Source organism: Theobroma cacao, chromosome 3 (genome assembly GCF_000208745.1).
Source record: "Theobroma cacao cultivar B97-61/B2 chromosome 3, Criollo_cocoa_genome_V2, whole genome shotgun sequence".
NCBI classification, from domain to species: Eukaryota; Viridiplantae; Streptophyta; class Magnoliopsida; order Malvales; family Malvaceae; genus Theobroma; species Theobroma cacao.
The window spans coordinates 23,508,152-23,524,108 of NC_030852.1; the positions used below are offsets into that span (position 1 = coordinate 23,508,152).

Below are 15,957 nucleotides of genomic sequence, written 5' to 3' on the forward strand. Positions count from 1 at the left end.
GAGAGTGAGGCCCTTTCACCTTCACCTCTTAATTTAATATTGCCTTTTCTTTTTCTTTTACTTGGCAGGAGGAGTATTTTTTTTTAATTAAACATTTATATTTTAAATTGTTAACTAAAACACAGCATAGTAAATTATAAATTAACAAGTCCTTTTTCCCTTGTTGAATTCCACTAATTTTGCCTTATCTATTTTGTAGTATGTTGTGCTTGAATATTTAGAAATTCCAAATAACTAATTTGCTCAAAACTTTTTAATTTGTAATTTGTACATGAAAATACACAATCTTTTCACTTTGATTTTCACCCATGAATTTATATTCAAAATGATTTTGAAGATGGAGATTTGAAATTTCAATTATTTTTAAAATGTGAAAATACTGTTATATTATATTAATCGTAAATAATAAATATTGGTACTTGGTAGCCATTGTTTACCTTAGAGAAAAATATAGTGATACTAAGGGATCGCATTTACGTGGAAAGAAATTTGAAGGCTAAAAGGCCCAAATAAGATTTAATCTATTTCAATTTTTTTTTTCAAAAAATAAAACATTATTTTCTTTAGGTTCTGGGTTTTTATTTTTCAAAAAAAAAATCTAAAATTTTTATTAAAAAGAAAGAAAAATAATTTTTTTATATTTTTATTTTTTAAAAATGGAAAAAATTTATAATTTATATTTTTTACATTTAAAAAAATGATGTTTTTAAACAAATAAAATTATGTCACTTGGTGTGTCTTACAAATCCCCCTTTATCTATCTATAATTTGAACACAAGATAAAGTTACAATATTCAAATATAAATGTGATGTGTTTTAATTTAAATCCTAATCAAATCTATATTTAAATTTAAATATAAATCAACCAGAATGAGATTAACACTTATTTTATATGTGATGTGTTTTAATTGATTGATAAAATTTTGTAACGGAATTAAACGTGGATTCACAGTAATAAACCCAATAAATATTCAAATATCATATTAAATATTTTTTTTCACATAAATATCATATTAGACATTTTATTAACCTATGGATAGCAAATGTGACATTATCCCTTGATGAAATTAATTTCTCTTCCTCTCATGAAGTGTGATATTAAGAGTGATAGGGGTGCTGTTGATGTTGTGGCTCTTCAAGATTTTGAAGCAAAGCTGGTCACTGGTGTTGCCAAACCAGTTAAAGATTGACAGTGATGTAGTTGCTGAGGCAATGGCTTCCATTATCTAAAACCAAGTTGCAAGAGACTAAAGGGTAAATTAACTCTTCACTATATCTGCATTTATTTGTTAATACATGTATTTATACAAGAGTTGAATTGAGATACAAGAGTTGGCTGAGCATTTCTAAAGGGATTGGCCAACCTATCGGCTAAAAGAATTTGAGAAGATATGTACATATCAATTTGAGAAGATAAAGGAGAGAATTAAGGAGATATGGGAAAGGATAAAGAATGAGAGGATTAAGGATAAAGGAAATTGCAATTGTTATCTTCATTACTCCCCCTCAAGTTGGAGTGTGAAGAGTTGAAACACCCAACTTGCTAAGTAACTCATGAAAACGGTCACGCCCAAGTGCCTTAGTAAAAATATCTGCTAGCTGAAATTTTGAAGTGATAGGTCGAGGAATCAAAGTTTGAGACTGAATATGCTGGCGAACAAAATGACAATCAATTTCTATGTGTTTCGTACGTTCATGAAAAACTGGATTTGCAGCTATGTGGATGTCAGCTTGATTATCACAAAAAAGTGGAACTGGATTAGAACAAGGCACTTGTAGGTCTCGTAGTAATCGTATTAACCAAATGATTTCGCTAGAAGTAGTGGCCATTGCTCTATACTCTGCTTCTGCAGATGAGCGTGAAACAACTGTCTGTTTCTTGGATCGCCATGAGATTGGTGATGACCCAAGAAATATAATGTAGCCAGTAGTAGATCGACGGGTGGTAGGGCATCCTGCCCAATCTGCGTCACAATATGCCCGAAGAGACAATGAATTATTGGAAGCTAACAAGAGTCCTTGACCTGAAGCATTCTTGAGATATCAAAGCACACGAAAAACTGCATTTAAGTGTGGTTGCCGAGGATTATGCATAAATTGACTCAATAAGTGCACAACATAACTAATATTTGGCCTTGTGATAGTGAGATAAAGCAGGCGTCCAATAAGTCGTCGATAAAACTCAGGGTTAGAACAAAGAGGCCCAGTGTCAGATGCAAGCTTGTGTTGTTGGTCTATTGGAAAGGATGAAGGCTTGCTACCCATTAAACCACATTTGGACAAAATATCCAATACGTACTTGTGTTGGCTTAAAACTATGCCAGAAGGAGAACGAGCAACTTCTATGCCAAGAAAATATTTCAATTTTTCAAGATCTTTGATGCAAAACTTCTTGTCCAAATAACGCTTTAGTTTGACAATACGGTCTGAATCGTTCCCTGTGATTATCACATCATCTACATATATCAGAATAGCAATGAAAGTTGGCCCTCAATGAAACAAGAAAAGCGAATGATCTGCACCAGATTGACAAAAACCAATGGCTAACAAGGCTATAGTGAATTTTTGATACCAATTTCTCGAGGCTTGTTTAAGTCCATATAAAGATTTCTGCAACTTACAAACACGTTGCTCCCCCTTTCGAGTGAATCCTTGTGGAATCTTCATATAAACTTCCTCGTTTAGGTCTCCATGGAGAAATGCATTGTTGACATCCAGTTGATGTAATTCCCAATTCTGTACTGAAGCTACCGCAAGTAAGCATTTGACAGTCACTAGTTTAGCCACCGGTGCGAAAGTTTCATGAAAGTCTACCCCTTCTATTTGAGTATAACCTTTAGCAACTAGACGAGCCTTATATCGTTCCACACTTCCATCTGGGTTGTACTTAATTTTGTACACCCATTTAGAATCGATTGCTCACTTCCCAAGTGGTAACTTACTTAAAACCCATGTTTTATTTTCTTCTAAGGCTGATATTTCTTTTGCCATAGCATCCTGCCAATGAGCATGTTTTATTGCCTGATGAAAATTAGTTGGCTCATCGGTTGAAAGGATGGTCGCCAAAAAAGCATTGTGATCACGTGAAAATCGAGAATAAGAGATGAATTGTGAAAGAGGATATACCGTAGAGTTGGCCTTGGGTGTGGGAGTGTACGTTGAAGAGGACGATGTGAGAAAGGGAGGCAAGGCAAAATCATAATCTGCTAGTTTTCGAGGAATTTGACGAGCTCTTTTTCTTGTTATTACTGAAGTATCTATTGTAACAGTAGTACCAAGAGCAGTACTTGGTTGCTCTATTTGCTGCCTAAGTGACCCATTTGCATCAATGGTACATTATTCATTGCTTAATGAATGACGTTGTCCAATCTCGTCCAACGTGCCTGTATCATTTAATTCGCCAAATCTAGTTGTATCATATGACTCGCATGGCTCAGTTTCAAGATGGCCCCCACTATCTCCGTGTGACTCGATCATACTCGATCCTTGCGCTAATTTATCAGATGGGTTCAGATAGGAACACATGAATGATTCATCAGAAGTGTGAACTTGGATATTAAGATCTGTTGAAGTCCAAGATGCCGGTATGTGTGTTGTTGGAGACCTATCAATTTCATTGCTTCCTTTGGTCAATGCACTTGGGAAAATATTCTCAAAAAATTGCACATCACGTGAAGTATAGATTTTCTTATCTTCAATATCGAATATTCGATACCCTTTTTGTCCATGGGGATAACCCAAGAAAATACCTGGTTTAGAGCGAGGTGCAAATTTATCGCGTGACTTGTTGGTGATGAGTCCATAACACAAGCATCTAAAAGTTCTGAGATGTTGGTAGGTTGGTGATCTTCCAAACAAGATTTCGTATGGGGTTTTGTTCTTCAAAACTGATAGTGGCATTTTGTTGATTAAGTATGCAGCTGTTAGGACACATTCACCCTAAAATTTTATGGGTAGATGTGCTTGGAAGCGTAGCGCTCGTGCAATTTCTAACAAGTGTCTGTGCTTTCTTTCTACTCTCCCATTTTGTTGTGGTGTGTTTGTGCAGCTTGTTTGGCGCTCAATTTCATTCTCATTATAGTGGGTAAGTAAATCACTGTGTTTGAATTCCATCCCATTGTCGGAACACACAATTTTCACTTGTGTATTAAATTGAGTTCGTACCCATTGGTAAAAATGCAGTAAGTAATCACGTGTTTCTGACTTATACTTCATCAAATATACCCAAGTGGCCCGACTGTAATAATCAACAATGGTTAGAAAGTAAAAAGCCCCAAATAATGATGAAGTTTTATAATCTCCCCAAATGTCACAATGAATAAGTTCAAAAATTCGACTAGATTAATAAGTACTGGCAAAAAATGGCAAACGATGTTGTCGTGCTCTGCAACAAGCATCACAAAATTTATTTTCCTTAACATTAATAGATAAATCCCTAAGAAAAGATAAGCGATTCATTGGCAAATGCCCCAGTCTTCGATGCCACATATCTGCATGCCTCATATTACTTGCCATTAGTGCCTTGCCCTCTCTTATTGGTTCCAAGTAGTAGAGTCCATCACGCACCCTACCCATTCCAATCGGCCTCCTCGAAGGTAAGTCTTATATAACACAAAATGTAGGCCAGAACGTGAGCACACAATTCAAATCCTTGGTTAATTTGCTAACAGATAACAAATTAAAATTAAAATTTGAAATGCCAAGGACTTGGTCCAAGACCAATTGTTTATTCAATTTAACATGGCCTAAAGCTTGTACGAGGACCATTTCTCCATTGGGTATTTGGATTGGAGGAAAATTAGGCTTGTGCTTGACATTTGTGAGAAGGCCCAAATCCTTTGTAATGTGGTCTGTGGCTCAACTGTCTATGACCCATGGATCATTGTGTCTCTCTTTCTTACCCGCATTCTGATTGGTGGTATTGGCTGCTTGTGATGCCGATTAAAGGTTTTGGTGTATTACCCACACCCAACACAGCAAGCACTTGAAGAATTTGCTGTTGTTGTGCCTTTATTCCCGAAGCTGGGATCGAGGAATTGTTGTCTCCAATTGTGGCTACAAGAGCCGAACTGTTGCTACTCTGATCCACGTGTCTTCCTCTTTGGCTTCGACTCCGATCTGATGGCCGACGATTCCAATTTTCTAGGTAACCAATAATTTCAAAACATTGCTCTTTTGAATGCCTGGACTTTTCGCAATGAGTGCAACACACTGGTTCTGTTTTCTCCTCAAGACGCCGATTCTGGCTTCTCTTGTTGTTTGCAATAGCATGCCTCGACGTCATTGCTTGATCTCCGGTCACCTGTCCTGCCAGAAATGCAGCACCTTCAACAGTTGGGACTTGATTTGCAGCTACTTGTCTTTGTTTTTCCTCCTGCGCTGCTATGGAGTATGCTTTCCCCAAACTACGCAATGGGTCAACACTAAGTATCTGAGACCTCACGGTGCTGAAGGTGTCATCTAATCCCATGAGAAAATCAAATACTTTCTCTTATTCTCGCATATCTTCCATTTTCTTTGCTGCTCCACACGTGCAACCACATGTACATACAGAAATAGGATTAAAAGCTTGTAATTCACCCCAAACAGTTTTGAGCTTACCGTAATAAGATGAAATTGATGACTTTTCTTGTTGCAATAGTGCAATCGCACGCCTCAACTCGTATATACATGGAGCTATTCCTTATATGAATCTTTCCTGCAGATCTGCCCAAACCTCATGAGCTGTGTCCGCATGAGCCGCGTTGCTTTGGATCTCCTTTGCAAGCGCATTTGTTAACCAAGAAAGCACAATAGCATTGCATTGGACCCATGAGTAGTAATCTTGGGAATTGACATCCGGTTTGACTATGGTCCCATCTACGAATCCTGCTTTGTTCTTTGATCGTAATGCATTCAGAAAGCTGTGCCTCCAAGTAAAATAATTTTCACCATTCTCGTTAAGAGGGTGTGTGACAAAAGTTAAGCCAGGATGATCTGATGAATGCAAAAAGTATGGGGACTTAGTATCAATTGCAATGTTGTGTGATGCGTTTGCAGATGATACCAAGGCCACATTAACTTGATTTGCTTCATTCTCTGCCATGACTTAAAAAAAATTTATGTACCCTGCTTTGATACCATAAAGAGTAAATTAACTCTTCACTATATCTGCATTTATTTATTAATACATGTATTTATACAAGAGTTGAATTGAGATACAAGAGTTGGCTGAGCATTTCTAAAGGGTTTGGCTAACCTATCAGCTAAAAGAATTTGAGAAGATATGTACATATCAATTTGAGAAGATAAAGGAGAGAATTAAGGAGATATGGGAAAGGATAAAGAAAGAGAGGATTAAGGATAAAGGAAATTGCAATTGTTATCTTCATTAGAGACAGCATTGTCATTGGTTAATATGGGTGCAGATTGGGTTAGGAGGGGATGGGCCTGTACAGTTACTAATTGTGAATTTTAGCTAACACTTGTGTTACATTGTAAATTGGGGCTGAAGCCATGTACACCATTAATCAATCAAATCATCCCATTAATTTTGATATATTAGAGTATGTTAGTTGAGTCATGGCGCTTCAAGGTGGTTAACAAAGTTGGTTATTACTATAGATAAAAGAGAGAAACAAGTGCCTATAGCTATGCCAGGCCCTTCAAAATTCCCTCTCAATCCCTATCCGCTAGCATCCAACATTCTCTCCCATCTCTGCCTGTCTGCAACTCTCCGTCGGTTTTTCCAGGTGTGTTGTTTCTTGTTTTTTGGTTTCTCTGTTGGTGGATACGAAATCAAAGAGGGTAGGGTACAGCTTTGGTGGATGGATCAAAAGTTTTCATTGGGATTTGAAGGTTGTTGGTTTTTAAGTAAGTTCCTATTTGGTTTATTGGGTTTGTTTGATCTCATTTTGTCATTCCTTTCCATTTATCTTTTTTTTTTTTTTTTGTATGTATATTTGATTTTTGATCTTGCTTGTCTCTTAATGTGATTTTGAATATATGTGCAAAGAATCATGGCATGCGCATTTCCATTACCATACCCCAAAACTCTATCTGCAAGGAAGAAACTTTTGTAAAGGACTATGAATTCTTCAATGATTATTTATGAGTTTGGATTAATGGTTAAACAGTGAATTTGTTGAGAGATTAATTACCAAGCACATTCACTTGTTTCTGATTTAAAGGAAAGCAATGTTTGAAAGAGGCAAGCCAGGTTTCATTTGTAGGTAGCTTAAGGTGTCGTGTTCGAAATTATCCAGAAAACTTGCAAGTTTCTTCCTGCCCAGAATATTTTTGTACTTCTGCCCCATTAAAACATTTATCTTTGTACATGTAAGTGGATAGAAATGGAAGTCTCATTTTGTTTCTTACTTAATGCAGCATGAACTCCAGGGTCTTGAGATGGTATAGGACTACAGAGTACACATATCAGGCATTTCAGTCATGGAATCGGGACATGATACTGGGAGTGATTTAAAGACGCACCAAGTAGCTAGTCCTAGTGAAAATAGTCATGTTACTCCAGCCAAAAAGTCAAGACGCCCCTCTCATTCATCTTCCTCATCTTCATCTGGTGAAGCCATCCGGTTGGGTTCAACTGGAACCAGTACATCGAATGCAGGTGTTCACACCCCCCTTGGGGATGAACAAGCTGAAGAAGATATTCCAGTTAGCTCTATGCCCGACAGCGGACAATCCAGTGATGGTTCAGCCGCTCTAATTCCTCCACCACTGCCCACGGAGCGACCTGCTGGAGGCTCCCCTTCCGAAGCTTCGAAGAGGATTCCATCTTATGTCTTTGCTAGGACTAAATCTTCAGGCCCAATGGAATGGAGTGTTGCTTCCAACGAATCATTATTTAGCATTCACATGGGGAACATGAGTTTCACTAGGGACCAATTAAGTTGGATGTCTAAATCTGGTGAGCTTGGCTGCATCAATGATCCCACCATTTCTGGTCCATTGCTTGACGTCCCCAGTAACCAGACACCACCCAGAAAATCAACAGAAATTGCCAAGAAAAGCGGTACCTTGGATGATGGGTATGGTGTGACTGAAGCAGCAGCAGCTGAAACAATGAGGGAGGTTCTGAGGGAGAAAGAATCTCAGCGCGACGAAAACAATGCCAAGGAATCACCTCGTTCCCGTAGCATGTCTCAGCATTCAGATACAAGTGTCAAATCCTTTGCCTTCCCTATGTAAGCTTCATTTATCCCACTTCTCAAACTAAATAAGGTAAACTGAAAGCAATCAATCTGCATCTCATTTACCTACTAGTATTTAATCCAAGTGAATTCTTTTGGTAATGCTAAGCCCAATCCTTGACTACTTGTTTCTCTAGCATTTTCTGAAACGTAGCCTATTAGACAATCTTGTAGATCCCTTACATCCTCACTAATTTATTGTGGTTAATTTATTTGAACATTTTGAATGCTTAGTGTCGTGGTTGTTAGTTAACAGACTGGTTTTCTTTTCTTTTTTCTTATAACGAAGATTGACAGGTGACGGAGGTAAAAGTGGTTCATTCAGACCAAATACAAAGAATAAAAAGCAACTGTCACGGCCCTCCACCCCTAAAACAACTCCACAGACCCCTCCGGAAACCCCAAAGCCGCAGACCCCTCCGGAAACCCCAAAGCCGCAGACCCCTAAGCCAGAGACACCTAAAGAAACCCGAAGTGCAGGTCCAAGAAGATGGTTCTCTTGCTTCTCTTGTTGCCCATCCTGTTCTTGATCAGAGACACTGGGATGATTCAACAGACATAATTTGGGGTTAAAGCACCAGGGGTCCTGTTATAAGTTTGGGCTTACTTTTCGCTTTCTTTTGTGTAGCATTGCAGTTTCTCTTCCCATGTTGGTTAGTTTAGTCCACAACTTACATTCTCCATTTTCCTAAAATTATCGAGATACATTTTTTGTCTTTATTGGAGTTGGTTTTGTGAGGCGTTTTCAATCTTTTCAGCATTGGTAGGCCAAATTACAAAAGAACAAGTGTTAATGGAAGCCAATATCTCCTGCCAAAATTTTTTCATACGGTAGTATCACAACACTTTTCTGAGATGGGGAAGCCAGTTTACTCAAAATAAACTCTTATTATTAAAAATTAATTAATTATTATTAATTAAAATATTATTTATTATTTCTATGATACGTTACATTAATATAATATATTAAGAGAAAATTGTGAGAAATGGACTTCCTGATAAGGTGATTTCAGAAATAACCACTCATTTAAAGTTATTTGTTTCTAGCTAAAAAGAAGTATGAGTAGACCAAAATGCCCTTAAAAACATCGTTTCAAATTAAGGTCCCGATATCTCCATCCTGCCAGAGAGAAAATAGAAATAAATAAATAAATGCTCAGCTGTTTGAGCTCGCTCATCTTTCTCTCTCAGCTCTCTGAACTATCTCAACTATGTCAACTCTTTGTTGAGCACCATCGTCATCAGCTCTCTCAGCTCTCTGAACTGTATGAGCTCTGTTAACTCTTTGTTAAGCACCATCGTCATCGGGCTGTGGTCTATCTCTCGGCATCTAGCCATATTGTCATATATTAACAGACCCTATAGCAGAGATGACATCAATGTATGTTATTGGGTTTATTGCTGCAACACTTAAATTTCTAAAACATTTGGTGTGAATTAGAACATGGATTATAAATATTGCCCAGAGTTGTTACACACCATGCATCTATAACATGTGTTAGTGTTATTTTAGCATGTCACGACATTGGTTATTTTAGGGTAGTTCGTGCAACGAGTCAGTAATTACATTGATTGATGTGTCACACGTCATGGGTATTTTAGGCCAGTTCATGTAAGGACATAGTAATTATAGTGATTAGCGTGTCAGCGTTGGCATGTTACAACATTTTACGTTATATGCATGGCATGTTACAACATTTTACCTTATATTTTATGTTATATACCTGGCGTGTTACAACATTTTACATTATATGCCTGACGTGTTACAACATTTTACGTTATAACTGACAAATTATAGAACACGGTATGTCATGTAATGTGTTAAATGATTGACAAATTATTATTGTTTTCAAAATTTCAGTGGGGTTCCAATTGTGCGACTTGTGATAAGACACGGTGGTCAGTGGGTGGATGTCATTTACAAGGGGAGTGAGTCACAAATGCGGGGGGTTAGGAGTGATTTGTCGTTTGTGGGATTGATTGAATTGGTTGAAAATGTTGTTGGGGTAAACTCAAAAATTGAGGAGATTGAGTTATATGCATTGATCAGTACACCTGAAAAGTTATCACGGTCAATTATCAAGGACGATGAGGATGTTGTATTAATTTTGCTAAAACAGAGGAATGTTTCGACTGTGTATGTCAGCATTAAGGGACGCCAAACAAATGTTATATCACATGAAGAAGCTGAACAACATGGTAATCAGCTTAATCAAAATGAGATATATAATGCTTCACATATACCACATCATTCGGTCCGTAACCCACAACAAGGGCAATTGACATATGCACAAGAGTTTGTGTAGCTTGGTAGACAGACGACATTCACAGAACAGTTGGTTGCACAATTCTAATCAAGATGTGCATCGAACCAATTAGTTACTTGTGTCCAACAAATGTAACGATTGGGGTGAAACTATATAGGGTGTAATGGCATTTTCAAATGAGAATGCGACACTTGAGGACAACATTGCGACGTTGGAGGGTGACACTACGACGCTCAAGGATAATACTACATCTGATAAGGGAAATGAGGATTTGTTCCTTGCCGGTGAAGATAGATTTGATGACAATTAGAATGATGGGCCTGATGAATGGCATGATGAGAGTTCAGACAAGGATTGGCTTTATGACAGTGTCATTCCAATTTGCAATAATGTTGAAGGCGAAACGAAACATGTTGGAGGTGTTGATGTAGGAGATGTTCAGTGTGATGACCCCATATACAATAACCCCATCGCTGATGAGAACGAGATTCATTCCCCTGGTACATTGCTCCATGACAGTTATCAAGAAAGGGAAAATGGAGGGATATCTCGGATGTGGGTAATTCCAAGTGCAGAAAGGTTCTCCTTCCAAACAATTATAATTGAAAAGTCGACATGTGTAGATGATCACTTATACAAAGGAAGAATATTTTCCTCGAAGGTCAAGTTGAAACGAGCTTTGAATATGTTGGCTCTAAAAGAGCAGTTTGGGGTAAGAGTAAAAAGGTCATGTAAAGCTCGTTATGAGGTTGGTTGCAAGGACAAGGCATGCAAGTTCAGTGTGCGTGCAATGAAGTTACTTGAAGGAGGAGAATATTGGCAAGTTTGGATATTCCACAAAGTACACACGTGTACTGTTGATGGTTTGCAAGGGCGATTTGCAACCACAAGTGTGAAGATAATTGGTGAACTTATGTCACACAAGCTTTAGGCTAATAGAGTAGCATTGAGACCTAAGGACATAATTAATGAGATGAGGGTTCAGTGGGGATTGGAATGCCTGTATGGTAAGGCTTGACAAGCGAAGGAGTATGTGGATAGGCTTAATTTCAATCCCTCGGAGGAGTCATTTCAACTACTACCCTCGTATTTTTATATGTTAGAACAAAAAAATCCCGACACAGTCACTACAATGGTTACTGATGAGGCAGAAATATTCAAATATTGTTTCTAGGCATACGGGGCTTGTATTTGGGGGTTTAGGGATGTAATGCATCCTACAGTTGCCATTGATGCGACACATTTGAAAGGTAGATTCAATGGTGTTTTGTTTGTCGTTGTATGCAAAGATGCAAACGAGTGCGTATATCCAGTTACGTTTGGCATCGGCCATGTCGAGGATGAAGACTTGTGGACGTGGTTTCTTAGCAAGTTGCGTGATGCGGTTGGTTGTCCTGAAAACACTATGTTCATTTCTGATTAGCATCTCGACATTAAGAAAGTAATCCAAAATGCATACCCAGAAGCACACCATGGTTTATGCGGGTACCACTTGAAGAAAAACTTTAAAACAAGTTCAAGCGCGATGACGTTTCTATGATTTTCACCCTTACTTGAGATTGCTATAAGGTTTCCGATTTCAACAGACATATGAACCAGCTCAAGCAGATTCACGCGAGAGCCCACGCTAACCTTATGAGAATAGGCCCTGAGAAATGGGCACGTGCCTATTCACCGGCAAAGCGACACCAAATGATGACATCCAACATTGCGGAATGTGTTAACTCATGTTTGAAGCATGCAAGACAAATGCTAATCACTGTTTTGATCGAGTTCATTAAAGACATGTTCCAGCGTTGGTTCCATGCTCGATACGAGGAAGCTGTCAAGGTGACCTCGTCCCTTAGCCCTTGGGTTGCTAGGCAGTTGAGCAAACGGTTCAATGATGCACATTGCTTTGTGGTTAAACCTATCAATCGAGTGGAGTTAGATGTTAAAGATGAGAAAATGGACGGACTTGTAAACCTGTCCACGAAGATGTGTTCATGTTGTGAGTTCCAAACAGATTTACTGCCATGCAGCCATGCCATTGCAACAATAAGGTCAGAATATCTTTATTTCTTATTTGAACCATAATTGACATAGTATTTACATTGTGCTTGAACATTGAGTTCATTGTATTTTTCAGTATATGCAAACGTGAAGCCATTGAATTCTACGCTGACTACTACAAGACAACCGTTTTGGTGGAGGGTTATGTGGGGTCCATTTACTTGGTAGGTCATCCTAGTGAGTGGGACATCCCCCCTCATGTGAAACAAATTGTCATCTTGCCACCACCTTGGCAAGGCCAAGCAAGAAGACCTAGGAGGAGAAGGATTCCATCGGCCTGTAAAGGTAGTCGAGCACGGAGATGTTCGCAATGCAAGAGGTATAGGCATAACAAACAGAATTGCCCATCCCCATTTGTAGTTTCATCCACAAATCCGGCAGCATCTCCAAGTCAATCGGCGCCTCCACGAGTGCGCTGACCGAAAGCATGTTCAAGTTGCATACAAACGGGTCACACATGCAACACTGTTCGATACGAAGGACAATGTCTGAAAATGTAAGGTGTCTTATGGATGAAGACAGCTTGTCGGCCTAACTAAATGTGTAACCCATGTGCAATACCTTTGTCACAATTTGCTCTTGCAATATCTTACATTCATTCATATTTGGATTTTGCGTTTGTTAGTTTCCTCTTATAGATGAGTCTTTATTTTTTTTATTAATTTTATAGATATATTATTTGATTTTTCATTTCATTTTGTCTGTAGTTTTGAACACTGAATATACTTGCGAAGTCCCTATACTGTTACCCCCTTTCTCACATTTTATTACGACTTATATTAAACAATTAATGATTTAATTTAATTCCGTTCTATTTTATTTGATTTAACCTTTTATGTTTTTACAATCAAATCTCTTAAGAGATATAAAATTAATTTATCTAACTTTAGTAGCTTTCTAAATCCTCATATTCAATTTGTTTTTATAATTTTTTAATTATATCGTTTATTTTATCTTATTAATACCTCCATATAAAACTTTAAGCCAATCATTTAACAAAATAATAATAATATTATACCAAGGAGTTTACTTCAAAGGATGCAAGTCTAGAAAGAGAAAATTTTGGACTAATTAAAAACATATCATATGAAATTTAAGATTAAAACACATGACTTGACCAAACAAATTTAAAAAATTTATAGATCATCCAATCAAATTTCATCTATGAATAATCATAATTAATTTTTATTAAATTAAAAAAATTTAAAAATAAAATTGAAATATAAGGATGAAAATTCTTGAAAAATACATTATGCTAAGATGACACGCTGACTGCATGCAGATTTCTGTGGTGACACGCTGACTTCTTACATTATTGTGGGGTGACACGACACGCCTCATCTTGTGGTGACATGCTGAGTGGAAGCAGATAGTTAGCGTGACACACTAAGTACATGCAAATTTATGTGGTGACACGCTAACTTTTTGTAGTATTGTGGGGTGACACGACACCTCCAGTCTTATGGTGACACGTTGAGTGGAACCAGATACTTAGCGTGACATGCTGAGTGCATGCAGATTTCGGTGGTGACACACTAACTTCTTGCAATATTGTGGGGTGACACGGTACGCCTCAATTTTGGTGACACTCTGAATGGAACCAGATACTTGGCGTGACACACTGACTTGTTCTAGTTTTCAAGGGTGACACGCCACGTGGTTGCAGTATTAATTTAAAGGCACTGTGTTTGAATTGAGAAAGAAAAAGTAATATATAAAATGTACGAATATTAAAATTAATAAAATTAATTGTATATACAAAAAATGTACAGACAAAGGCCAATATGTTCAGGGTTCGCTCTCACAACTGTTGGAAAAAATTTTTAGAGCGTATTGGCAACGCATATTTGCAATCATATTCTGCTTAACTCTGATCAATTCCGATTACAAAATATCGTTAATGTACTCTATCATGAACATACTGCAGCTGACACTATCATTTTGTCGATGCACTTTAGCTTTTGGCAAATGAATTTTCGATGGCATCGGTGTCAAATCTCATGTCTTCAGGCATGTTTTGTTGAAATAACCGGCTTGGTGGCAGATGATTGGCATAATTGTCGTAAGGGGTGTCATCTAAGCCGCTCGCACTCAGTTATCCTTAGCATCTGAAAGTTCTTGCGGAGTCCATCACCTTGATCATCCACCTCACCAAGTCGATCTTCGTTACCACCTAATGCCCACTCACATTGCAAGGTGCGAGGATGAAATCGACATATTCTCATTTTTTATAGTATGTCGGCTCTCACCCTTTATGTACCCCGGCAACTCATATGGAATTTCCATAATCAACCGGACATCTTCAGTTGGAAATGTAGTGTGTAGCATATGGATGGCGTCCTGTGAAGTATGTATACATTAGCTTACACTTAATGCAATAAAAAACTTAGTATTTTTAGAATTGAAAATTTTTCAAACAAACTTACGAAGAATATCGTGTCAACCACGCACGCACGAGTAGTGTACAACTTCAACTTCAACTTTGTCATTTGCTTACAAAGTACGCTGAAGCATGCGTCTATATGTTCACTAGTTATTTCTTCTTTGGGATCCTCTAATGTTGTGAAAAAGTTAGCCCCTTGATCCCTTAAGATCCCAATGTTACGCCTGCATATGTAATAGAATGAGTTTGAAAAGCCTTGGTGGATTAATGTTTCATTAAGAAACAATATTTGCAATGTTATTTATGAGCTTACCTCGCACACTCATCTTTCTTGAAAGCTTTGTACGCTTCAACCGTTACGCTTTTTACATCCCGACGGCCTAGTGAGGGGTTGACGTACGGGCTTACCTTGTATTTACTCGTCATTTTCACCCATGCTGGCTTAGTTGGGTCTAAAATTTGTGTTGCACAATGATGGATATCAGATGACTCTAGTGACGACAACCGTGAGCCGCTGGCTTCAAGAATGCTCTTAGGAAGATGGTCCCCTCCTACTACTGCCTCGACTAATGTGTCGGCCTGAGGAAGATGCTCTTCTTCAGCCACGACTGAGTGAAGGTCCCCTCCTCTCCTGCAGATGCATCGATAACCGAATCTGCCTCAGGAACAGGGTCTCCTTCAACATCATCTGATTGAAGGGTCACATCCTTTGCCACAGCATCATCCGGATCAACCTCAGGAATAGGGTCTTCATCAGTACCAGCAACGTCATCATGAATGTGCACACCAGGTTCATCATGCTGCCCATCATCAGCATCATCGTGGTCCTCACCAACACCATGAGATGAAGGATCGCCCTACAGAACGAGACAAATGGGAAAATCCGTTAGCTCATATAATATCACAAACCATAAACCGAGAATAAAAAATAAAACTACACCTACTAAACGTAAACGACCAATATGTGAGCAAAGATAGAATAGCGTACCTGTGATTTCAGGCCATCTAGAATCCGAGCAATGACATGGTCCTTAAACGTCTGCATCGCCTGAGTTAACGACTAAAT

General features: G+C 38.2%; 1 protein-coding gene across 1 annotated transcript; it reads left to right on the forward strand.

Annotated features, from left to right (window-relative positions):
- Nucleotides 6,650-8,909, forward strand: LOC18604841 (nipped-B-like protein). The gene is made up of 3 exons (XM_018117182.1): nt 6,650-6,852; nt 7,366-8,183; nt 8,479-8,909. The coding sequence occupies exons 2-3, from the start codon at nt 7,429-7,431 to the stop codon at nt 8,717-8,719; spliced, it is 996 nt and encodes a 331-aa protein (XP_017972671.1). The 5' UTR covers nt 6,650-6,852; nt 7,366-7,428; the 3' UTR covers nt 8,720-8,909.

What these genes read in the sequence shown, in the direction of transcription:
- LOC18604841 (XM_018117182.1), top strand. Translation starts at nt 7,429, where the DNA reads ATGGAATCGGGACATGATACTGGGAGTGATTTAAAGACGCACCAAGTA. An exon ending in AAATCCTTTGCCTTCCCTAT is followed by an intron (nt 8,184 to 8,478) that starts GTAAGCTTCATT and finishes CTTATAACGAAG; the next exon opens with ATTGACAGGTGACGGAGGTA.